This window comes from Caretta caretta, chromosome 9 (genome assembly GCF_965140235.1).
Source record: "Caretta caretta isolate rCarCar2 chromosome 9, rCarCar1.hap1, whole genome shotgun sequence".
NCBI lineage: Eukaryota > Metazoa > Chordata > Testudines > Cheloniidae > Caretta > Caretta caretta.
Window position 1 is genome coordinate 54400253 of NC_134214.1, and position 25408 is coordinate 54425660.

The window sequence follows — 25408 nt, forward strand, 5'->3', positions numbered from 1 at the left end:
AGGCAACGTGTTGGGCAGCCCCGCTGGGGGCCATACAGCCATTCCTGCTGCAGAGGGGGCGCGGGGCGGTTGTCATGGTAACCGAGAGGCCAGGGCGGTGTATGGGGCTCCGGACGTCTACGCCGAGGTTAGGGTATGTGGGTTGGGGCTCGAGGCCTGACATCCCCCGGACCTGCCTGCAGCCAGGCCGCTGTCCCAGTCTGTCGGCAGGGAGCGGTAGTGGGGGCAGAGCAGGGGGCTGCCTAGGCGCTGGCTACCCTCCCGCCCCCTGGGACTATAGCTGCCTTCCCTGCCCCAGCCTCCCTGGGGCTATAGCTACCTCCCGTCCCTCTGCCTGCCTGCCCTGGCCTCCCTGGGGCTATAGCTACCCCCCGTCCCTCTGCCTGCCTGCCCTGGCCTCCCTGGGGCTATAGCTACCCCCACTCCGCCTCCCTGGGGCTATAGCTACCTCCCCTCCCTCTGCCTGCCTGCCCTGGCCTCCCTGGGGCTATAGCTACCCCCCGTCCCTCTGCCTGCCTGCCCTGGCCTCCCTGGGGCTATAGCTACCCCCACTCCGCCTCCCTGGGGCTATAGCTACCTCCCGTCCCTCTGCCTGCCCCCCCACCTCTCTGGGGCTATAGCTACCCCCACCCCTGCCTCCCTGGGGATATAGCTACCTCCCCTCCCTCTGCCTGCCCCCCACCCACCTGGGGCTATAGCTACCTCCACTCTTGCCTCCCTGGGGCTATAGCTACCTCCCGTCCCTCTGCCTCCTGCCCTGGCCTCTCTCGGGCTATAGCTACCCCCACGCCTGCCTCCCTGGGGCTATAGCTACCTCCCTTCCCCCTGCGTGCCCTGCCACCCCCCTGGGGCTATAGCTACCCCCACCCCTGCCTCCCTAGGGTAATAGCTACCTCCCGTCCCTCTGCCTGCCCCCCCCACCTCCCTGGGGCTATAGCTACCTCCCTGGGGCTATAGCTACCCCCACCCCACTTCCCTGGGGCTATAGCTACCCCCACCCCTGTCTCCCTGGGGATATAGCTACCTCCTGTCCCCCTGCCTGCCCTCCCTCACCCCCCTGGGACTATAGCTACCCCCACCCCTGCCACCCTGGGGCTATAGCTACCTCCCATCCCTCTGCCTGCCCCCCCCCACCTCCCTGGGGTTATAGCTACCTCCCCTACCCCTGCCTGCCCCCAGTCCCTCTGGGGCTATAGCTACCCTCGCCCCCTGTCTGCTCCATAGGTGTTGGAACTTGGGGTGAAGGGGGTGCGGCAGCACTGCCTGGTTTGAAGTGGTTTCCCTGATTTACAGCAGTGGTTCTCAAACTGTGGTCATCCACAAGCTCCATTCAGGTGGTCACAGATAGTTCCGTCTTAAGGTGCGTTCCTGGGCGGCAGCACGCAAGAGAATGAAGGGCCACCCACAGGGCCATCCTTTGGTATACGCAGCTGTGTAAGGCACCACGTAATTTGGGGCTGAATATGCGGCACTGGCTCTTCCATCCCCCGGCTAGGCCTCCTGCTCCTTCCCCGCCCTGCCCCATTCAACCCCTTCCCCCAAGCCCTCACCTCTGCTCCGCCCAGCCCCACCTCTTCCCGCCCCTGCTCCGCCCCCACCCCCCCCATTCCACCCCTTCCCCCAAATCCCCTTCCACGGGCGACGTGGCCCATGGGGGTACTAGAACTGGCAGAAGGGATCGGGCCCGGCCCCGCTCTCACCAGTGGCGGCGGTGGGAAGCAGAGCGACCCGGCTCCAGTCTGTTCTGCTGTGCCATCTCCAAGTCTTGTTGCTCCGCTTCCTGCTGCTGCCGCTGGTGACTGCAGGGGCGGGCCTGACCGCTTCCTCCAAGCCCCCTTCCCCAAGAGACAGGGCTGGGAGCTGGGGGAGTGGAGCAAGCTGGGGCCAGGTTGCTCTGCTTCCCGCTGCCATCCGTGAGTGCAGGCCTGACTCCTGCTGCTGGGGTCAGGCCCCCTGCTAATGCCCTGCGCTGCCCTGGGCATCCCTGCCCTGCTGCTGCCCCCCGCAGCATCTGCCCCTGTGGCCCTGCAGCCCTTGAGCGCAGCTCCCGCCGTGGAGGGGCCAGCCCCACAGTAGAGCAGCTGCTCCCCCACAGGTGCTCGGGCTGCGTGTGGCACCACCATAGTTAGGGGTGGCCCTGGTGGAGCCACACAGGCATGGCTAATTAGGTGCCTAGATCCTGCAGAAAAAGCACATGTAAGGTGAGACAGTGGCCTTGGGGAGAATAGGAGGTAGGTAGGAGGAGGCAGTGGGGCGAAAAGATGGGGTGGGGGGAATTTGGGACAGGCAGGGCTGCGTCAGCCTGAGAAAGACGTGACTTTCCCCAGCTCCAGGGCTGCAGCTGCCAGGGAGAGACACCCTCCACCTCCTTCCCAACTCCAGCTCAGGGGCTGCCGTGGCAAGGGAGAGAGGGTACATCCATCGCATTAGAAAGGTAAGACTACTGGTATTAAAATATGAGTTGTGTGCTTTTATTTGTAGAACAAAAAAATGTTAATTATTATTACGTCTTTTTAATATAGCACTTTTATCCAAAGCACTTTACAATAGTTAGCTAATGGTACAAACAACATTTGGAAAGATCATTAAGTGGTCCGCTGAGACCCTCAGCAATTTTCAAGTGGTCCTTAAAAAAAAAAAGTTTGAGAACCACTGATTTACAGGGTTTACAGTTTTGTTTAATGGCTTTCAGCCCCTCCACTATAAAAAACTGTTCCAGCACCTATGGCCTGCCCCACACCTCACTGGGGTTATAGCTACCCCCACCCCCTGCTTTCTGCCTGTGGCTCTACCTGCCCCCATGTGCCCCCATCTCACTGGGGCCCATTGTTACCCACACACATACTGGCTGCACCCTAGGGTTGTCAACTCTGTCTGAAGCTATTCCGGGAAAAAAAAAATTTTCCCCAACATGATGTAATGTCATTTTCTTAAAATATCCTATTAAAATCACCCGGATTGCTTTCAGTAGTCACAAGGAGATCAATGCCAATTCCAGGAGACTCCAGGCCAATCCTGGAGGGTTGGCAAGCCTGCTGTACCCCCACAAAAGCACTCGCTGCACACTGGATGCCCTCCGGCTCCAGGGAGGATCCAGTCAGAGCCATCCCTAGCTATTCTGGGGCCCTCCGCAGCCCCTCGATGGGGGCAGGAGGCGGCTGGCCCCAGGCCTCCGTGCGGAGGGAACTGGCTTTTGGGACAGGGGAGAACCACCCCCCAGCACTCACCAGCGGCTGGAGCTGGGCCGCTGCATTTCCCACCACTGGTGAGTGCAGGCCCGGTCCTGCTTCAGTCCTCAGGGGAGTGGGGCCCAGACTGGGACGCGGAAGGGGCGGGGCAGGAAGAGGCTGTGTGGAGCAAGGGCTTTGGGGAAGGGGTGGAGTGGGGGCGGGGCTAAGGCAGAGCAGGAGCTGGGGCTGGAGCAGCATACAGCTGCACAGGGCACCAGGAAATTTGGTGCCCCAAATTTCCAAAATTTCCTGGTGCCCTATGCAGCTGCTTACTTTGTCTATGGGTAACGACAGCCCTGGATCCAGTCCTGAAAACAATTAAAGATCTCCAATCTTTAACAATGTCCCACCCAGAGGATGGGAGCAGCGGACTCCATGGGGACACTCCACGCTGGGCAATGCCCTGTAGCTCTTATTCAGAGGTTAAAGTAAGAGGGGCTTAGGGAGCAGAGTTCCCTCTCCTGTTCCTGGCTTAGCTAAACAGTGCTCCCCCACAGCTGCTCCTCCTCCTCAGCTTTTACAAAGGGTTCCTCTCCTATTTCAGGTTAGTTTAACTGCCAAACCAGGAACTGGCAATGGGTAGTACTGATGCTGCTTCCCACGCTTGGCTACTGCTCTAGAGCCACTAGAGGCAAAAACAAAGCTGCCCTGATAATGCACCCTGTGAGCTCGTGTTTCTCAGCCAATAATCTAGGAATAAATAAAGGAGGGAAATGATAGTCTTGTGGCACTGGACTGGGACAAAGGAAATCTGGCTTCAGATTCTCTGTCACACTGCTACATTATTAGCTGGGCGCAATAAGATAAAGGAAGCTTTTAGCACTGGCTCTGTGGACTGGCACACAAAGACAACTTGTGTTTGTCAGATCTGGAAAATGTTCCTCACTAGCCTGCCCAAACTGACCACCAATGTCCTTTACACTCAATGTCTTGCATTCTGGTAACACCCATTGTTTCATGTTCTCTATGTATATAAATCTGCCCACTGTATTTTCCACTGAATGCATCCAATGAAGTGAGCTGTAGCTCACGAAAGCTTATACTCAAATAAATGTGTTAGTCTCTAAGGTGCCACAAGTACTCCTTTTCTTTTTGCGAATACAGACTAACACGGCCGCTACTCTGAAACCTGTCATTCTGCACTGTTATTTCCTGCCTTAATGGTGTAACACTAATATCCCCAGTTTGGTATCCAGCAAAGACAGAACCTAGGAGGCTCCAACAAACACACCATTATTGGCGCCTACTCAAAGATCACGCTGTATACCTGCACCACCACCCTCTTATCTGGCCACTTAACCCTGGTCTACACTACGAGTTTAGGTCGAATTTAGCAGCGTTAGATCGATTTAACCCTGCACCCATCCACATGATGAAGCCATTTACTTCGACTTAAAGGGCTGTTAAAATCAATTTCTGTACTCCTCCCCCGATGAGGGGATTAGCGCTGAAATCGACCTTGCTGGGTCCAATTTGGGGATGTGTGGTTGCAATTCGACGGTATTGGCCTCGGGGAGCTATCCCAGAGTGCTCCATTGTGACCGCTGTGGACGGTGCTCTCAACTCAGATGCACTGGCCAGATAGACAGGAAAAGGCACGCGAACTTTTGAATCTCATTTCCTGTTTGGCCAGCGTACCAAGCTGCAGGTGAGTGTGGATCTCATCAGCAGAGGTGACCATGATGGAATCCCAGAATCGCAAAAGAGCTCCAACATGGATTGAACAGGAGGTACAGGATCTGATCGCTGTATGGGGAGACGAATCTGTGCTATCAGAACTCCATTCCAAAAGACTAAATGCCCAAACATTTGAAAAAATCTCCAAGGGCATGAAGGACAGAGGCTATAACAGGGACCCGCAGCAGTGCAACATGAAACTTATGGAGCTCAGGCAAGCCTACCAAAAAACCAGAGAGGCAAATGGCCATGCGGGGTCAGAGCCCAGACATGCCGCCTCTATGGTGAGCTGCATGCCATTCTAGGGTGTGCAGCCACCACTATCTCACCCCTGTGCTTTGACTCCATCAATGGATTATCACGCAACAGGGATGCGCATTTTGGGGACAAGGAAGATGAGGAGGAGGAGGAGACTGAAGATAGCACACAGCAAGCAAGCGGAGAAACCGTTTTCCCTGAGAGCCAGGAACTGTTTCTCACCCTGGACCTGGAGCCAGTACCCCCCGAACCCACCCAAGGCGGGCTCCCGGACCCGCCAGGCGGAGAAGGGACCTCTGGTGAGTGTACCTTTGTAAATATAATACATGGTTTAAAAGCAAGTGTGTTTAATGATTAATTTGCGGCCAATACAGCTACTGGAAAAGTGTGTTAACGTGTCTGGGGATGGAGCGAAAATCCTCCAGGGACATCTCCATCAAGCTCTCCTGGATGTACTCCCAAAGCCTTTGCAAAAGGTTTCTGGGGAGGGCAGCCTTATTCCGTCCTCCATGGAAGGACACTTTACCATGGCAGGCCAATAGCACGTAGTCTGGAGTCATTGCATAACAAAGCATGGCAGCGTATGGTCCTGGGGTTTACTGGCATTCAAGCAACATCCGTTCTTTATCTCTCTGTGTTATCCTCAGGAGAGTGATATCATTCATGGTCACCTGGTTGAAATAGGGGAATTTTATTAAGGGGACGTTCCGAGGTGGCTAGGGTGAGGGGGTTAGTTGAGTTTGTGCTGCATGTTAACCTGAAAATCGCAGCCCCTCCTTTTAAATGGCCAACCCATTTTAAAGAGCCAACCCAATGGCCATTTGGTATGTGAAATGAGGGCACTGCTGTTTGAAACCATTCCCACATGTTAGGAAGTTTAAAGAAGCCAAAAGACTGTGGCTTACCATGGCTGCCTGCAAGTCGAATTCTGTTGCCCGCCGGCCCTGCGTGTGTAATCTCTCACAGCAAACCGGCAGACCCTCAATATAAGAGGCAAAATGCGACCTTGTACCGAATGCACATGTGCTATGTAATGTTAACAGCAAGGTTCACCCTGAAAGAGTCTACCCATTGTTCTCTAAAATGTCTTTTTAACTACTACTATCCCTTTTTTTCCCTCCTGCAGCTGCAAATGTTTCAACGCTCCCCCTATCATCTCCATCCCAGAGGCTAGCGAAGGTTAGAGGGCGAAAAAACCGCACTCGTGATGAAATGTTCTCTGAGCTCATGCAGTCCTCCCACACTGAAAGAGCCCAGCAGAATATGTGGAGGCAGACAATGTCAGAGTCCAGGAAAGCACAAAATGAACACGAGGAGAGGAGGAATGAGCGAGAGGACAGGTGGCGTCGGTGTGGTGAGAGGAGGCAGGATGCAATGCTGAGGCTACTGGAGGATCAAACTGATATGCTCCGGCATATGGTTGAGGTGCAGGAAAGGCAGCATGAGCACAGACCGCTGCTACAGCCCCTGTGTAACCATCCGCCCTCTTCCCCAAGTTCCATAGCCTCCTCCTTTCCATTTTCTACTTTTAAATGTCCTACTATTCAATTAAATTGAGAGTATCTTTGTTCTTGTATTATGAGAAAAAGTAAATAGGTGGGCCCAATTTATTTTCTCTATCTAGCATTGATTATTTTTATACTTCAGTTGGTGTGCAGGAGGCGCTGGGAGGGAGGGAGAGGACTTGAGCAGTGGGGCAGCTGGCAGGCGGGAGGCGCTGGTGGGAAGAGGAGAGCTTGGCTGCCGGTGGGTGAGTCGGCACCTATGCCAGTCTTTTCAGTCTCTTGTCATATGGAAGTCTTTTGGTGCCTCTATTTAATTTTTGTCCCCCATCTCTGACTCCTCCTCTCTCCTATGAGTTATTAACAATCTGCTATATAGATATAACTCACAAAATTTTGGCAGGTTTCTTAAGATGTCCAGTAATCTATTCTGGAAATTAGGGCTGTCGATTAATCGCAGTTAACTCATATGATTAACTAAAAAAAAATTAATTGCGATTTAAAAAATTAGTTGTGATTAATCTCAGTTTTAATCGCACTGTTAAGCAATAGAATACCAATTGAAATTTCTTAAATATTTTGGATGCTTTTCTACATTTTCAAATACATTGATTTCAGTTACAACACAGAATACGAAGTGTACAGTGCTCACTTTATATTATTTTTGATTATCATTTTTAGAGTGAAAATATTTGTAAACAAAATAAATAGTATTTTTTCAGTTCACCTCATACAAGTACTGTAGTGGAATCTCTATCATGAAAGTGCAACCTACAAATGTAGATTTTTTTTGTGACATAACTGCACTCAAAAACAAAACAATGTAAAACTTTAGAGCCTACAAGTCCACTCAGTCTTACTTCTTGTTCAGCCAATCACGAGGATAAACAAGTTTGTTTAAATTTACGGGACATAATGCTTCCTACTTCTTATTTACAATGTCACCTGAAAGTGAGAATGCGTTCACATGGCACTTTTGTAGCCGGCATTGCAAGGTATTTATGTGTCAAATATGCTAAACATTCGAATGCCCCTTCATTCTTTGGCCACCATTCCAGGGGACATGCTTCCATGCTGATAACACCCGTTAAAAAAATAATGCATTAATTAAATGTGTGACTGAACTCCTTGGGGAAGAATTGTATGTTTCCTGCTCTGTTTTACCCATATTCTGCCATATATTTAATGTTATAGCAGTCTCGGATGATGACCCAGCATGTGTAGTTTCTTTTAAGAACACTTTCACTGAAGATTTGACAAAACTCAGAAAAGGTACCTGTGACGGGTTGGATCACAGAAATTGCCTTAGGGCTGCCAACTACTTCTGCCCCTGCTTTTCCTGCCAGCTTGAGACTCCAGCACCCTGTCTTGTTGAGCCAGACACGCCAGTCTGCTCCAACACAAACTCAGGGTCTGAACCACGTGCCCCAAAGCTGCAGGCTTAACTGAAAGCAGCTTAAGAAATGTTCATGTCTTTAACACTCAGATGCCCAACTCCCAATGGGGTCCAAACCCCAAATAAATCTGTTTTTTATTCAGATATTTTATATATTTATACTCATAAATTGTTCGCCCTCTATAACACTGATAGAGAGATATGCACAGATGTTTGCCCCCCCCCAGGTATTAATACATACTCTGGGTTAATAAGTAAAAAGTGATTTTATTAAATACAGAATTTAAGTGGTTCCAAGTAGCAACAGACAGAACAAAGTGAATTCCCAAGCAAAATAAAATAAAACATGCAAGTCTAAGTCTAGTACAGTGATAAAACTGAATACAGATAAAATCTCACCCTCAGAGATGTTTCAGTAAGTTTCTTTCACAGACTGGACGCCTTCCTAGTCTGGGCACAATCCTTTCCCTTGGTACAGCCCTTGTTTCAACTCAGGTGGTAGCTAGGGGATATCTCATGGTGGCCGCCCCCTTTGTTCTGTTCCACCCACTTATGTATCTTTTGCATACGGCGGGAATCCTTTGTCCCACCCCTCCTTCTCAATGGAAAAGCACCAGGTTAAAGATGGATTCCAGTTCAGGTGACATGATCACATGTCTGTAAGACTTCATTACCCACTTGCCAGCCCACAGGTATACAGGAAGACTTACAAGTAAAACAGAGCTATCTACAGGTAATTGTCCTGGTTAATAGGAGCCATTAAGATTCCAAACCACCATTAATGGCCCACACTTTGCATAAGTACAATAGGACCTCAGAGACATTGTCCTAAAGTAGGTCTAATACTTAGACCCAGGTATCAGCAATTTCAGCTCTGCAGTGTGTAACAAGACTCTCAATTGAATCTAAATTAGCTCTTTTATTATACCATGGAGAGCAGAAAGATCAAATGATGTCCAGGACCCACACCACCCTCTCAACTCATTGAGCTTTGGAACCCATGTCCCTTGCTTAGTGAGTGCCATTCAGTTGAGGGTGAGCCCCTCCATTGGGGTATGCCAGGTACAGTTCTGCTGCCCTTGTTTCACACAACAAGGAAAACAACACTTTATTACTCCTGCCCCAATAACAAGGAGACTGGAGAATCCAGCCACAAGTGATCATATGGGCAAGCTTTCCCATTATGCTGAGCACCTAGGCAGGGTGGGTGTATCCATGCAATCGAGATCAGCTTCTGAAGTCTTTATCTTTAGCTCACCACTAGATGTTATTCAGACTTTGCTTACACAGACAAGTTGTCTCCTCCCCTTAATTCAAACCTTGTGCCCTGGTTTTAATTCAACCGGTCATAAATAACAAGAAATTGGTGAAAAAAGGGTTTTTTAATGGTTAAATAACTGTGAGCTTTTCCAGATCAGTGGCTGTAATTTGCAGCGGAGTATTGTTTATGAAAAAATCTCTAATGCACTGATGCGTTGTATGATTTTTTCCATTTTTTAAGTAAAAAGAAATGTTTGGGCCTCCATTTGGTTATGGGGTACCCTCGTCGAGCCTGGAACACAAAAACTATGCCATGTATACATCAACCAAACAACCCAGACTCAGATGTAGAGTTGACAAATCTGGAAATCAACGGTTGGGTGTCATTGTACCCCCCATGGCACTGATTGAGCAAAGGCTTTAAGCACATATTCAGACTTATACAGAGAGTTAAGTGCTTTTCTGAATGAGAACTGCTATAACCCTGATCAGAAACCATCCTTAAAATAAAGAGCAGCATCAGTTTCATTCATGTTTTCCTTTTTCTTTTGCAGTGAACATTGAAGCACACACCTAGTAGAGCTCTGTAAGGTTTCATTTTGTTCAGCCAGTAGCATGAGCTGGGATGACTTATGTTGCAAAAAAGTGTGGCATTCGTTTTCAGCCTCCATCCATTATCCTGATCTATGAAGATGAAAATAAGGATAGAGCACGCCAGCGCATCATGCCTATCCGAAACTTCTCCAAGTTCTCAGGTACAGTATTCTTAATTTTGGCATCCCACAGCCTCCTTCCGCAAAACAGCAATGGGGTAGGAGTGGGAGAGATGGCAGCTGGGCACCTCTTCAGGGACTGGTAGGTTTCTTCTCACCAGCTCTGTATGGGAGGTTGTGTAGAAGGACTACTCTCTGGAAGTGGAATACCCAATGTTCTCCAGGCTTGGAGCTCAAGCCAGGAAGCTTCCCAGCCTGACCTGTCTAGTTTATAAATGAGTAGTGGGACTCCTAGGGCAGCACCTCACCCCAGAGAATCTTTGGATAAAGATCATTTATTTATTTATTTAAGAATTGTGTGCTTGAGGACAATTCTTGGGAGGGGGAACTTTTTTTCCAGATTGCAGCAGGGCTGCAGAACAGCTGAAGAATAACCCTCGGCACAAGGCTTACCTACAAGGGGTCTCACTGCGGCAGCTGCAGAAATTATACAGTTTGCTAAGAGGCCACTTGCAGGGACAGAGTTTGGCCCAGACCTTGGAGCAGATTCATCAGGAAGAGACCATTGACCCAGAGGAGGACCTGAACAAACTGGATGACAAGGAGCTGGCGAAAAGGAAGAGTATCATGGATGAGCTGTTTGAAAAGAACAGGAAGAAGAAGGATGACCCAGATTTCACCTACAATGTTGAGGTTGAGTTCCCACAAGATGAGCAGCTGGAATCCTGTGGCTGGGATGCAGAGTCAGACAATGAGTTCTGATAATGGACAAGGCCTCCTAGATAATCAGTATGGAGAGACAAAACCCATATTCTCATTACACAGAGAGCACAGTTACTGTGTCCATCATATCGCATCAGTCTACAGAGCTTGACTGACCGTGTTTACAAGCCATACAACTGATGCATTTTACATTGATAAATAAGAGATCAGTGCCTGTGGTGTTTTAACAGTTTGGGGAATAGACAAATAATTTTAAAAGTCTTACGTGAAGCTTGATAAAAAGGGACATGGGGATATTGAAAATTATTTTTAAATGGTTAGATTTGTAGCTGTTAAGTAATTGAAATAATTTTAAATCTCTGTCTTTCAGCATTTGTTTGTTTACATTTCGTTCATCTTTGGCAAGGAAACTAGACTGATTATTTTTGTTTCTATTCAATTTTATTTTAGTCTTTAAAATACAGCATTAAAGTTGCAAATCTTTACATCTAACTCAGGAGAAGAAACATTCAGATTCTTATTGCAAATATCTAGTATTTTGTTATTAGTTAGGCTGTTGCAAGTGTTTTAATCTATACTCTGTAGACAAATCAATATTGCAGTGAAAACTTTACCTTTAGATTTCTTGAGTTGTGTTTAAATCTACAATCTCAGTGTTCCATGAATGTACGTTTTCATATTTAAGAAATAAAATATTTAGAAAACAGATTAACCTTGGAGAGATCATTGACAACTTAGTGATTTGGAATTCATAAGTCAACAGTGATTTGTCTCCCTTAACTGTCCAGTGTAAATGGTCAGATTTGGGGAAGTTTGCTTTAAAATGGCTGAGCAACAATTTGGGAGAAAGTCACAAGAGTTTATGATACTTTTGGAGTGAAACAAGGTCTTTAGCTGTGCTGCCTTATCAGACTACTACTCCAAAATTATTCTGAGAACTGCTAGATGGCAGCTCCTTCCAGTAGCTTTTATGTGAAGCCATGGCATCTAAGATTCTCCAAATAGCAATTTGTTCTCAGAAGAGGGCTAAAAGGCCTCCTTTATGCCTCCTCCCTCCTCCCCAGCCACTAAGTGTAAAGATGGTAAAGAAGATAGTGAAGGAAAAGGCCACAGTGATTATAAATCATCTTATTAATTCTCAGGCCTTAGCTCCCAGACCCGATTTAAATGTCACTGGAATGTCTCAAATCTCAACACACATACAAAATGTAGTACAACAGGGACCTATCCTGAACCAAAATCTAGTGTTGGCTAACCAGTCATCTGGGAAGCTGAGAGGAAAAATTTGCAATCCCTCTTTCTAAGGTGATAAACATCCTCCTGGCAAATTGGGGAGGAAATTCACAAATGCTGTCTATGTTCTACTTGAAGTTTCAATGTTGCTGTTACAAGGGACACACATCAAGGCAAAGTCAGCTGCAACTAAAGACATTTTAGTGTTTTTACAAGATGGCCTAACTATGGGGCCAAAGGCCAACACTTCTTGGAAAGACAAGTCAACAGCTAAAGGCATATTGCACTGTAAGGAAGCCATGAGGTCTCTCTCATCACTATCACATAACAGATTTCTGAGGAACATCACTCTTATCATAATAATAATTAATGGTACAGTCACTCTTTACAGAGCATGGTGTATGCGCCGATGAGTTCTTTGATGGCTGCTGAGTCTGATGAGCAAATGACAGTCCCATCCACAGGTATAGAATCATAGAATATCAGGGTTGGAAGGGACCTCAGGAGGTCATCTAGTCCAACCCCTTGCTCAAAAGCAGGACCCATCCTAGGGTCTAGGGCACAACCACGCACTAGCTATGCTCTGAATCCAAGCAGCAGATTCTTTCTTTCTCTGACATTGGTGATCACAAAGCTCGATCCTGTCCGCCTCGCAATGCGTCCCTCCATCTACAAGCTAACTCTGCCAACTAGAGCAGCATATTGCCCTCCTTTCTCAGTCATCCACAGAGATTCCAAAGGATACTAAGTCATCATTGCAAGCATCCCGAAATCTGTGCAGTAGTCTGCCTCTCTTTCTAGATCCTTCACGAGCTTCAGAGTACAGCACACTCTTTGGGATCCTGTAATCCAGCATTCACTTGACATGTCCAAGCCACCTGAGTATTTTCTTACTAACCAACATTCCCATGAATGGCAAACCAGCACGATTTAACACTTCCACATTTGTCACCCTGTCTTCCGATCTTATTCAAAGAATTTTACGCAAGCATCTGATATGAAAGCTGTTTAATCTTTTCATAGAATCATAGAATATCAGAGTTGGAAGGGACCTCTGGAGGTCATCTAGTCCAACACCCTGCCCAGAGCAGGACCAATCCCCAACTAAATCATCCCAGCCAGGGTTTTGTCAAGCCTGACCTTAAAAACTTCTAAGGAAGGGGATTCCACCACCTCCCTAGGTAACGCATTCCAGTGTTTCACCACCCTCCTAGTGAAAAAGTTTTTCCTAATATCCACCCTAAATCTCCCCCACTGCAACTTGAGACCATTACTCCTTGTCCTGTCATCTGCTATCACTGAGAATAGTCTAGATCCAACCTCTTTGGATCCACCTTTCAGGTAGTTAAAAGCAGCTATCAAATCCCCCCTCATTCTTCTCTTCCGCAGACAAAACAATCCCAGTTCCCTCAGCCTCTCCTCATAAGTCATGTGTTCCAGGCCCCTAATCATTTTTGTTGCCCTTCGCTGGACTCTCTCCAGTTTTTCCACATCCTTCTTGTAGTGTGGGGCCCAAAACTGGACACAGTACTTCAGATGAGGCCTCACCAATGTCGAATAGAGGGGAATGATCACGTCCCTCGATCCACTGACAATGCCCCTACTTATACACCCCAAAATGCCATTGGCCTTCTTGGCAACAAGGGCACACTGTTGACTCATATCCAGCTTCTCGTCCACTGTCACCCCTAGGTCCTTCTCTGCAGAACTGCTGCCTAGCCATTCAATCCCTAGTCTGTAGCGGTGCATTGGTTTCTCCGTCCTAAGTGCACTTGTCCTTGTTGAATCTCATCAGATTTCTTTTGGCCCAATCCTCCAATTTGTCTAGGTCCCTCTGTATCCTATCCCTACCCTCCAGCGTATCTACCACTCTTCCCAGTTTAGTGTCATCCACAAACTTGCTGAGGGTGCAATCCACACCATCCTCCAGATCATTAATGAAGGTATTGAACAAAACCGGCCCCAGGACCGACCCTTGGGGCACTCCACTCGATACCGGCTGCCAACTAGACATGGAGCCATTGATCACTACCTGTTGAGCCCGACAATCTAGCCAACTTTCTACCCACCTTATAGTGCATTCATCCAGCCCATACTTCTTTAACTTGCTGACAAGAATACTGTGGGAGACCATGTCAGAAGCTTTGCTAAAGTCAAGGAATAACACGTCCACTGCTTTCCCTTCATCCACAGAACCAGTTATCTCATCATAGAAGGCAATTAGATTAGTCAGGCATGACTTTCCCTTGGTGAATCCATGCTGACTGTTCCTGATCACTTTCCTCTCATCTAAGTGCTTCAGAACTGATTCCTTGAGGATATGCACCATGATTTTTCCGGGAACTGAGGTGAGGCTGACTGGCCTGTAGTTCCCAGGATCCTCCTCCTTCCCTTTTTTAAAGATTGGCACTACATTAGCCTTTTTCCAGTCATCCGGGACCTCCCCTGATTGCCATGAGTTTTCAAAGATAATGGCCAATGGCTCTCCAATCACATCCGCCAATTCCTTTAGCACTTTTGGTACATTTGACGTAAGTCGTCCATGTTTCTGAGCAAAATAGAAGAGTGGATAAAACACATGTCTCATAAATATGCATTTTCACTTTAATTAACAATTTGTTGTTGTTCATGGCTCTGTCTTGCAAAAAAACAAAGTTCCTGGCTGCTTTGCCAATTCTTCTAGTGAGCTCAGCATCAAGATTTACATTCCTGGTAACAGTAGAGCCAAGGTAGCCAAATTGGTCAGCAACATCCAGATGAATGCCATCTAAGTTGGATCTGGTTCTGAAGAGCCTTGCTGCATGATAACAGTCTTCTTCAAGCTTATTGCTAGCCCAAAGATTTTGCACAAATCAAAGTACTTGGTAATAAGATGTTGTAGAGCAACAACACTGTGAGCCACAAGGGCTGCATCATTTGCAGACAACAGGTCCCTTATGATGATGATCCTCACTTTCATCTTAGCTCTTAACTCTTATCAGTCTTCTGGCAATATGTAGATTCCTGTCATGATCTTGATCTGTCAGTTACAAATCCTAATAAAACTACCTTTTAGCTTCACATTTGGTAGATCTCTTCCTCTTTTCACTGAAAGTATTTTGCCTACTTGCCACCTCTCTGTCCAGGGGGATTTCAGAGCTTAGCATGCTTTCAGTGACATCTCAATTACATGTATATCACAAATGATAGTTCTGTGAACTAACCAGCCTTCATTCCTAAGGTCACTACAATCTTCCTCAGCCCTGGTTGACACTAGGACTTTAGGTCGAATTTAGCAGCGTTAAATCGATGTAAACCTGCACCCGTCCACACAATGAAGCCCTTTATTTCGACTTAAAGGGCTCTTAAAATCGATTTCCTTACTCCACCCCTGACAAGTGGATTAGCGCTTAAATCAGCCTTGCCAGGTCGAATTTGGGGTACTGTGGACACAATTCGATGGTATTGGCCTCCAGGAGCTATCCCAGAGTGCTCCATTGTGACCGCTCTGGACAGCACTCTCAACTCAGATGCACTGGCCAGGTAGACAGGAAAAGAACTGTGAACTTTTGAATCTCATTTCCTGTTTGGCCAGCATGGCAAGCTGCAGGTGACCATGCAGAACTCATCAGCAGAGCTGACCATGATGGAGTACCAGAATCACAAAAGAGCTCCAGCATGGACTGAACGGGAGGTACGGGATCTGATCGCTGAATGGGGAGAGGAATCCGTGCTATCAGAACTCCGTTCCAGTTTTCGAAATGCCAAAACCTTTGTCAAAATCTCCCAGGGCATGAAGGACAGAGGCCATAACAGGGACCCAAACCAGTGCTACGTGAAACTTAAGGAGCTGAGGCAAGCCTACCAGAAAACCAGAGAGGCGAATGGCCGCTCCGGGTCAGAGCCCCAAACATGCCGCTTCTATGATGATGCCGCTTCTGCATGCCATTTTAGGGGTTTCAGCCACCACTACCCCAGCCGTGTTGTTTGACTCCTTCAACAGAGATGGAGGCAACACGGAAGCAGGTTTTGGGGACGAAGAAGATGATGATGATGAGGTTGTAGATAGCTCACAGCAAGCAAGCGGAGAAACCGCTTTTCCCGACAGCCAGGAACTGTTTCTCACCCTGGGACCTGGAGCCATACCCCCCGAACCCACCCAAGGCTGCCTCCTGGACCCGGGAGGCGGAGAAGGGACCTCCGGTGAGTGTACCTTTTAAAATACTATACATGGTTTGAAAGCAAGCATGTGAAAGGATTACTGTGCCCTGGCATTCGCAGCTCTCCTGGATGTACTCCCAAAGCCTTTGCAAAAGGTTTCTGAGGAGGGCAGCCTTATTGCGTCCTTCATGGTAGGACACTTTACCACTCCAGGCCAGTAACACGAACTCGGGAATCATTGTACAACAAAGCATTGCAGTGTATGTTTGCTGGCGTTCAAACAACATCCTTTCTTTATCTCTCTGTGTTATCCTCAGGAGAGTGAGATATCATTCATGGTCACCTGGTTGAAATAGGGTGCTTTTTTTCAGGGGACACTCAGAGGAGCCTGTTCCTGCTGGGCTGTTTGCCTGTGGGAACAGAAATGTTCCCCGCTGTTAGCCACGGGGAGGGGGGAGGGTTGAGGGGGTAGCCATGCGGTGGGGGGAGGCAAAATGCGACCTTGTAATGAAAGCACATGTGCTATGTATGTAATGTTAACAGCAAGGTTTACCCTGAAAGAGTGTAGCCACTGTTTTATAAAATGTGTCTTTTTAAATACCTCTGCCCTTTTTTTTTCTCCACCAGTTGCATGTGTTTCAATGATCACAGGATCTTCTCCTTCCCAGAGGCTAGTGAAGATTAGAAAGAAAAAAAAAACGCACTCATGATGAAATGTTCTCTGAGCTTATGCTGTCCTCCCACACTGACAGAGCACAGACGAATGCGTGGAGGCAAATAATGTCAGAGTGCAGGAAAGCACAAAATGACCAGGAGGAGAGGTGGTGGGCTGAAGAGAGTAAGTGGCAGCCTGAAGACAGGGCTGACGCTCAAATGTGGCAGTAGCGTGATGAGAGGAGGCAGGATTCAATGCTGAGGCTGCTGGAGGATCAAACCAGTATGCTCCAGTGTATGGTTGAGCTGTAGCAAAGGCAGCTGGAGCACAGACTGCCACTACAGCCCCTGTGTAACCAACCGCCCTCCTCCCCAAGTTCCATAGCCTCCACACCCAGACGCCCAAGAACGTGGTGGGGGGGCCACCAGCCAACCAGCCACTCCACCACAGAGGATTGCCCAAAAAAAAGAAGGCTGGCATTCAATAAATTTTAAAGTTGTAAACTTTTAAAGTGCTGTGTGGCATTTTCCTTCCCTCCTCCACCACCCCTCCTGGGCTACCTTGGTAGTCATCCCCCTGTGTGATGAATGAATAAAGAATGCATGAATGTGAAGCAACAATGACTTTATTGCCTCTGCAAGCAATGATCGAAGGGAGGAGGGGAGGGTGGTTAGCTTACAGGGAAGGAGAGTGAACCAAGGGGCGGGGAGTTTCATCAAGGAGAAACAAAGAGAACTTTCACACCGTAGCCTGGCCAGTCATGAAACTGGTTTTCAAAGCTTCTCTGATGCGGGCCGCGCCCTCCTGTGCTCTTCAAACCGCCCTGGTGTCTGGCTGCGCGTAACCAGCAGCCGGGAGATTTGCCTCAACCTCCCACCCCGCCATAAACTTCTCCCCCTTACTCTCACAGATATTGTGGAGCACACAGCAAGCAGTAATAACAGTGGGAATATTGGTTTCGCTGAAGTCTAAGCGAGTCAGTAAACTGCGCCAGCGCGCCTTTAAACGTCCAAATGCACATTCTACCGCCATTCTGCACTTGCTCAGCCTGTAGTTGAACGGCTCCTGACTACTGTCCAGGCTGTCTGTGTACAGCTTCATGAGCTATGGCATTAAGGGGTAAGCTGGGTCCCCAAGGATACACATAGGCATTTCAACATCCCCAACAGTTATTTTCTGGTCTGGGAATAAAGTCCCTTCCTGCAGCTTTTGAAACAGACCAAAGTTCCTGAAGATGCGAGTGTCATGTACCTTTCCCGGCCATCCCACGTTGATGTTGGTGAAACGTCCCTTGTGATCCACCAGAGCTTGCAGCACTATTGAAAAGTACCCCTTGCGGTTTATGTACTCACCGGCTTGGTGCTCCGGTGCCAAGATAGGGATATGGGTTCCGTCTATGGCCCCACCACAGTTAGGGAATCCCATTGCAGCAAAGCCATCCACTATGACCTGCACATTTCCCAGGGTCACTACCCTTGATATCAGCAGATCTTTGATTGCGTGGGCTACTTGCATCACAGCAGCCCCCACAGTAGATTTGCCCACTCCAAATTGATTCTCAGCTGACCGGTAGCTGTCTGGCGTTGCAAGCTTCCACAGGGCTATCGCCACTCGCTTCTCAACTGTGAGGGCTGCTCTCATCTTGGTATTCATGCGCTTCAGGGCAGGGGAAAGCAAGTCACAAAGTTCCATGAAAGTGCCCTTACGCATGCGAAAGTTTTGCAGCCACTGGGAATCGTCCCAGACCTGCAACACTATGCGGTCCCACCAGTCTGTGCTTGTTTCCCGAGCCCAGAATCGGCGTTCCACAGCATGAACCTGCCCCATTAGCACCATGATGCATGCATTGGCAGGGCCCATGCTTTCAGAGAAATCTGTGTCCATGTCCTGATCGCTCACGTGACCACGCTGACGTCGCCTCCTCTCCTGGTATCGCACTGCCAGGTTCTGGTGCTGCATATACTGCTGGATAATGCGTGTGGTGTTTAATGTGCTCCTAATTGCCAAAGTGAGCTGAGAGGCCTCCATGCTTGCCTTGGTATGGCGTCCGCACAGAAAAAAGGCGCGGAACGATTGTCTGCCGTTGCTCTGACGGAGGGAGAGGCGACTGACGACATGGCTTACAGGGTTGGCTTCAGGGAGCTAAAATCAACAAAGGGGGTGGCTTTACATCAAGGAGTATTTCAGGCAGGAGTTCACGGAGAGTTCCAATAAGAAATGGTGCACCTAAGTTATTGTTCTTATTGGAACAAGGAGGTTAGTCTGGCCTCTGATTGATACATGGCTAGATTTACCTCGCTGTGAGTGACTGCAGTGTGACCTAGAGGAATGAGTCCCCTAGACGGGGGAGGGGGAGGAAGCAAATGAGTACAAAACAAATCTGGTCTATTTCTTGTTTTGATCCACTCCATCTATCTTTTACATCTTTGGCTGGCAGCAGACGGTGCAGAAGGACTGCATGCCATCCACACCTATGGCTGCCCGGCAGAAGATGATGCAATGGGACTGCTAGCAATCCTCATCTCTTGCCTGCCCGGCAGAAGATGGTACAATATGACTGCTAGCCATCCTCATCTCTTGCCTGCCCGGCAGAAGATGGTACAATATGACTGCTAGCCATCCTCATCTCTTGCCTGCCTGGCAGAAGATGATACAGTACGACTGCTAGCAATCCGTATCACCTGCCTGCTCACCATAAGACGGTTCAATAGGACTGACTGCAGGACTAAAGAGAATGACCCGGTTAAGTCACTCCAAATTTAGTCCCTGCGCCCATGTCTGTCCAGGCGCTCCCGGCCGACGTGGCCAGGAGCACCTCGGACATGACGATGATGGCTACCAGTCGTATTGCACCGTCTGCTGCCACAAGGCAAGGGGTTGCTGCTTCTGTGTAGCAATGCAGTACCGCGTGTGCCAGCACCCAGGAGACATACGATGACGGTTACCTGAGCGGGCTCCATGCTTGCTGTGGTATGGCGTCTGCACAGGTAACTCAGGAAAAAAGGCGCGAAATGGTTATCTGCCCTTGCTTTCACGGAGGGAGGGAGGGAACGGGGGCCTGACAATATGTACCCAGAACCACCCGCGACAATGTTTTAGCCCCATCAGGCATTGGGATTTCAACCCAGAATTCCAATAGGCAGCGGAGACTGCGGGAACTGTGGGATAGCCACCCACAGTGCAACGCTCCGGAAGTTGACTCTAGCCTCGGTACTGCAGAAGCACTCTGCCGAGTTAATGCACTTAATGCACTTAGAGCATTTTCTGTGGGGACGCACACACTCGAATATATAAAACCGATTTCTAAAAAACCGACTTCTATAAATTCGACCTAATTCCGTAGTGTAGACATACCCTCAGATAATAGGATTCTATTAAAGAAGTATTCTCCTTCTGGGTGAATCCAAACATCTTAAGGAAGTAAAATGTATGAGTTAGATATGGACAGAGTCTTCAGGGTCATAAAGGTACAAGGCAGAGCCATCATAGCTTTAGGTGCAACTCCTTTCATTACTATGCACTCTGTGAACAGAAGAACAATTTTTGTGGACAGACAGATCACACACCTCTTATGAGGAGATCTGTAGACTACTTACAGGGCCTTCCACCCACACTTTCTCAAGCACTAGAGAGTTAACATCCTAACCCCTGCTGATGCAGCATTTGGTTAGAAGGGTGTTGTGGAACGGGGTGTCCCAGTAACCTGTGAGTTCCTTTTCAATTCTGCCTGGGCAAGCAGAATCATCCCAACCTCTCTAGGGATGATTTACTGCTTTCTACATTCCACTGGGTAGAGCGTCTGACATGGAGAGGCCTGAGAAAGGGAAAATTCTGCTGAGACTAATCACTCATTCACTTGATAACCCTTTCTAAGTGTTCTGTGAGTGTAGTTCTCAGTATTTTTATAACTCACTGCTCAGTGGGGTCCTTTGAAGGGAGAGCAGTGCAGCTTGTGATTGGATAGGCCAGTGATTACAGGCAGCTGAGTCAGAGGGGCTCAGTCACACATTCCAGTTGTGTGTTGGGTGCAGGCTTTAAAAAGCACACAGGCTGCTGGTGGCTGTTTAGACACGTGGCTGGTGAGGCAAAAGCAGCTGGGAAATTAAGGGACTTAGCCAGCCAAGGGAGGTAGGGTTGTGTGTTGTTTTTTGTTTCCTTAACTTGCAGATACTGTACAAGGAAGAACCCATCATGGAAGGAAAACAGCATGTCTCCACCACCAATGCTAGTTCTTCCTGCACCTATCGTGTCCTCCACCAGACAGGCATACTGACTCTGGAAGCTTCCACCCAGCGCTGGTCTTGATTGCTGAAAATGTGGCTTGCATATCCCCACCAATGAAAGCCAGCCAGGAGAATCACGAGGTGTGAGAGGTATCTGTTGGTGGAGTCCCTCTGGAAGCAGGTAAGAGAGCTGCAGGAGAAGGTGACTTGTCTGCATAGCATCTGGGAGCACAAGGACTGCATCAACAGGATGCCCATGGAGACATCTGGGATGGAGCATGCTAGTCAACTACAGATGACTGCAGCAGCACCAGAGGAGGAAGGAGAACTGGCTGATCTGCGAGAAGGAAATTGGCTGCTGGCCATGTCGGGCAGTAGACAGTGCTCCACCCTCCACCCAGGTCTCTTGTCCATCAGGGTGAAGAACTGGCATGTTATATTGGCAACTGGAGGTGAGGAGCAGACCCCAATGGCTGAGGGGAAGGAGCTATTTGCTTCCAAGGCTGGGAGACTCACAGCCACTGCAGGAGGAGGTGTAGAGTGCTGGGGATAGGGGACTGTCTTCTGAGGGGAATAGAGGCATCCATCTGCCAAACTAATATAATGTCCCAAGGGGGGTACTGCCTACCTGGAGCCCACCTCAGACACTACAGAAAGGCTGCTGAGGCTCATCCATGCCTCTGGTCACTACCTCATACTGCTCATCCACATGGGCACTAATGATACTGCTGAGTCTGACACTGAGCAGATCAGCAGTGACTACAGGGTTCTGGGAGCTAGCGTGAAGGGGTCAGGAGTAGGAGGGTGAACCAGAACACAACCTGCAGTTGAGAGTAAGGGCCCAAGCAGGGACATGCACATCCTGGAGATGAATGCATGGCTGTGCAGATGGGGACAATGGGAGGGCTTTGGCTTCCTAAATTATTGGATGCAGTTCTGGGAAGACGGTCTGCTGGGAAAAGATGGATTCCATCTGACCAAGAAGGGGAAGAGCAGCTTTGTGCACCAACTCTCCACCTCGTGAGGATGGCTTTCAACTAGGTTCAAATGGGGCAGGTGACAAAAGTCTACAGCTAAGTATGAAAAAGGCAACCTTAACAGAGGGTTAGATGTTGGAGGGGACATGGAAAATTACAATAGGGTCATAGGAGCAACAAAAGGGAAATCAGTGGGGGAATATGCTAAACATCTTAGATGTCTATACTCAAATACAAGGAATATGGGGAATAAACAGGAAGAACTAGATGTATTCATACATAAGCTAAATTATGACTTAATTGGCATCACAGAGACTTGGTGGGATAAGTCTCCTGATGCAAAGGAAAGATAGGAAGAATAACAAGAGGCCAATATGGCTCCATCAGGAGCGCTTTATTAATGACCTAAAAATCAAAAAGAAATCCTACAAAAAGTGGAAACATGGATGAATTGCTAAAGACGAGTACAAAAGAATAACACAAGCATGTAGAAACAAAATCAGAAAGGCTAAGGCACAGAATGAGTTACACCTAGCAAGGGATATAAAAGGCAATAAGAAGAGGTTCTTTAAATACATTAGGAGCATCAGAAAGATGAAGCAAAATGTCGGTCCTCTACTTTATGGGCAAGGAGAGCTAATAACTGATGACATCAAGAAAGCTGAGGTGTTAATGACTATTTTGCTTCAGTCATCAAAAAAAAAGGTTAATGGTGACCAGATATTCAACACAATTAATATGAAAAATAAGGAGGAAGGAATGCAGGCCAAAATAGGCACAGAACAGGTTAAAGAATATTTAGATAAGGTAGATGTATTCAAGTCAGCAGGACTGTGAAATTCATTCTAGGTTACTTAAAGAACTAGCTGAAGCAATCTCATAACTGTTAGCAATTATCTTTGAGAACTCCTAGAGGACAGGTGAGGTCCCAGAGGACTGCAGAAGGGCAAACATAGTACCTAGCTTTAAAAAGGGGAACAAAGAGGATCCAAGGAATTATAGACCAGTTAGCCTAACTTTAATACCTAGAAAGATACTGGAACAAATTATTAAACAATCAATTTGCAAGCACCCGGAGGATAATAGGGTTATACGGTCTCCCACAATATTCTTGCCACAAAGTTAAAGAAGTATAGGCTGGATGAATGGACTATAAGGTGGATAGAAAGCTGGCTAGATCGTCAGGCTGAACGGGTAGTGATCAATGGCTCCATGTCTAGTTGGCAGCCGGTATCAACCGGAGTGCCCAAGGGTCGGTCCTGGGGCCGGTTTTGTTCAATATTTTCATTAATGATCTGGAGGATGGCGTGGATAGCACCCTCAGCAACTTTGCAGATGACACTAAACTGGGAGGAGTGGTAGATACGCTGGAGGGTAGGAATAGGATACAGAGGGACCTAGACAAATTAGAGGATTGAAAGAAATCCAAAAGAAATCTGATGAGGTTCAACAAGGACAAGTGCAGAGTCCTGCACTTAGCACAGAAGAATCCCATGCACTGCTACAGACTACAGACCGAGTGGCTAGGCAGCAGTTCTGCAGAAAAGGACTTAGGGGTTACAGTGGACAAGAAGCTGGATATGAGTCAACAGTGTGCCCTTGTTGCCAAGAAGGCTAACAGCATTTTGGTCTGTATAAGTAGGAACATTGCCAGCAGATTGAGGGACGTGATCATTCCCCTCTATTCGGCATTGGTGAGGCCTCATCTGGAGTAGTGTGTCCAGTTTGCCACCCCCATGGCACCACGGGGCTAAGCCAGGCTCCCTGCCTGCCCTGGCCCCGCGTTGCTCCCAGAAGTGGCTGGCACTATGTCCCTGCAGCCCCTGGGAAGGATGGGGGGCAGAGGGCTCCGTACGCTGCCCTCGCCTGTGCATACCTCTCCCGAAGCTTCCATTAGCCCCAGTTCCCCGTTCCCAGCCAATGGGAGCTGCGGGGGGCGGTACCTGCAGGCGACGGCAGCGCGCGGAGCCCTCTGCCCACCCCCCTCCCCTAGGGGCCACAGGGACATAGTGCCAGCCACTTCTGGGAGCAACGCGGGGCCAGGGCAGGCAGGGAGCCTGGCTTAGCCCCGTGGCGCCATGGGGGTGGCAATCCCATGAGCCAGATCCAAAGCCCTGACAGGACGGATCCAGCCTGTGGGCCATAGTTTGCCCACCCCTGATCTTGGAGTAACTCTTGCTCACACCCTTACCTACAAGGATCACCTCACCAAAACAGCTCAGAAGAATAAGAGCAGTAATGGCCTCCTAAATTGCTTGTGGGCTCAACGTAGAGAGTTAATGTGCAAACATTGCTCAGCTCAGCAATGGTTCTCTGTTACTCAATTGGAGAATACTATGTTCCTGCGAGATTCAATTCTACCCACACAAACCTACTTGATGTATGACTGAAACAAATGATGAAAATAGTAAGAGTGTCAATGAACACTATGTGGCTACCAGTTCTCTCAAATATCCCAGCTCCTAACACCAGGAGTCAGATTGCATCAGAGAATCTCCTGGACAAAATCCAGGTGATGCCACAACTGCCACTTTTCAAAGCTATACGGGAGGGGCCTTGCCGCCGACTCATCAGCAGAAAATTAACCTGGACTATGTTACCAACCAGCTCCACAGCAGATGCTGCTGTGTTGTGGCAAGCAAAATGGGGCAGAGCTGCTGCCTCTGTAAGAAACTCGTTCCTCATCACTCAATCTGAGGGGAGACTGCCTGGCTTCAAGCTGCCATGCTATCTCCAGCACAAATGCAGCCATTCCAGATGAGGGGTGTGGGAAATGACCACACCTGGGGACTCAGAAACAACCCTCTTTGTTGAGGATGCTGCACACTACTGGACGGCTGCTCATCTCATGCTGCTGTAACAGGAGGGCTTTGTAGACTCCACACTGTTGTCCCCAAGATTGAGGAATTGGTAAAACGTGGGATGCCTCCCTAAGCCCTTTTTGACACTTCTGACATTTTGAATTTATTCTATCTTTATTGTACCATTTGTGCATGCACTAATAATAGTGTCTTGTGAAATGAAACCTCTGCCATACATCCAAATCTTGTGTCAAACTCCCTTGGCTAATTGTGGGTGGTAAGACTCACTGTGCTCATCGGCCTCCTGCCTTTTCTATAGGTGTAATAATCTTCTAGCATGGCATTTGTAAAGAATAGTTTGTCTGTAGTAACAATAGTTGTAGCCACAATCAAACGTGACTATTGTGTTGATCACAATAAAAAAGTTGTCAGTGATGAGCCCTGGATACATCACCACAGGATTTTTGTAGTCTGCTGCCTGTGTGATTTGGATGTGGTTATAAGGGTTTGCCAAGTCCTCGATTGGTCCCAGATGCAGACAGCTGAACCCTGCTACTGTAAGAGAGAAGGCTCTGAAGTCACCCTTTGCTATTAGTATTTATCGAGTGCTGTAAGAGTAC

General features: G+C 48.3%; 1 protein-coding gene across 10 annotated transcripts; it reads left to right on the forward strand.

Moving 5' to 3' along the window:
- The first annotated feature begins 6 nt into the window (after positions 1–6).
- On the forward strand, positions 7–11467 carry CEP19 (centrosomal protein 19). 10 transcript variants are annotated; one of them, XM_048864084.2, is made up of 6 exons: positions 7–133; positions 2328–2434; positions 4864–5464; positions 6292–6761; positions 9878–10078; positions 10437–11467. In XM_048864084.2, the coding sequence occupies exons 5-6, from the start codon at positions 9949–9951 to the stop codon at positions 10796–10798; spliced, it is 492 nt and encodes a 163-aa protein (XP_048720041.1). In that variant the 5' UTR covers positions 7–133; positions 2328–2434; positions 4864–5464; positions 6292–6761; positions 9878–9948; the 3' UTR covers positions 10799–11467. The 10 variants fall into 10 exon arrangements, with proteins under 10 accessions (XP_048720041.1, XP_048720043.1, XP_048720042.1 ...); XM_048864086.2 differs by having other exon boundaries at positions 5277–5464; XM_048864087.2 differs by having other exon boundaries at positions 17–127.
- Positions 11468–25408: the final 13941 nt, after the last annotated feature.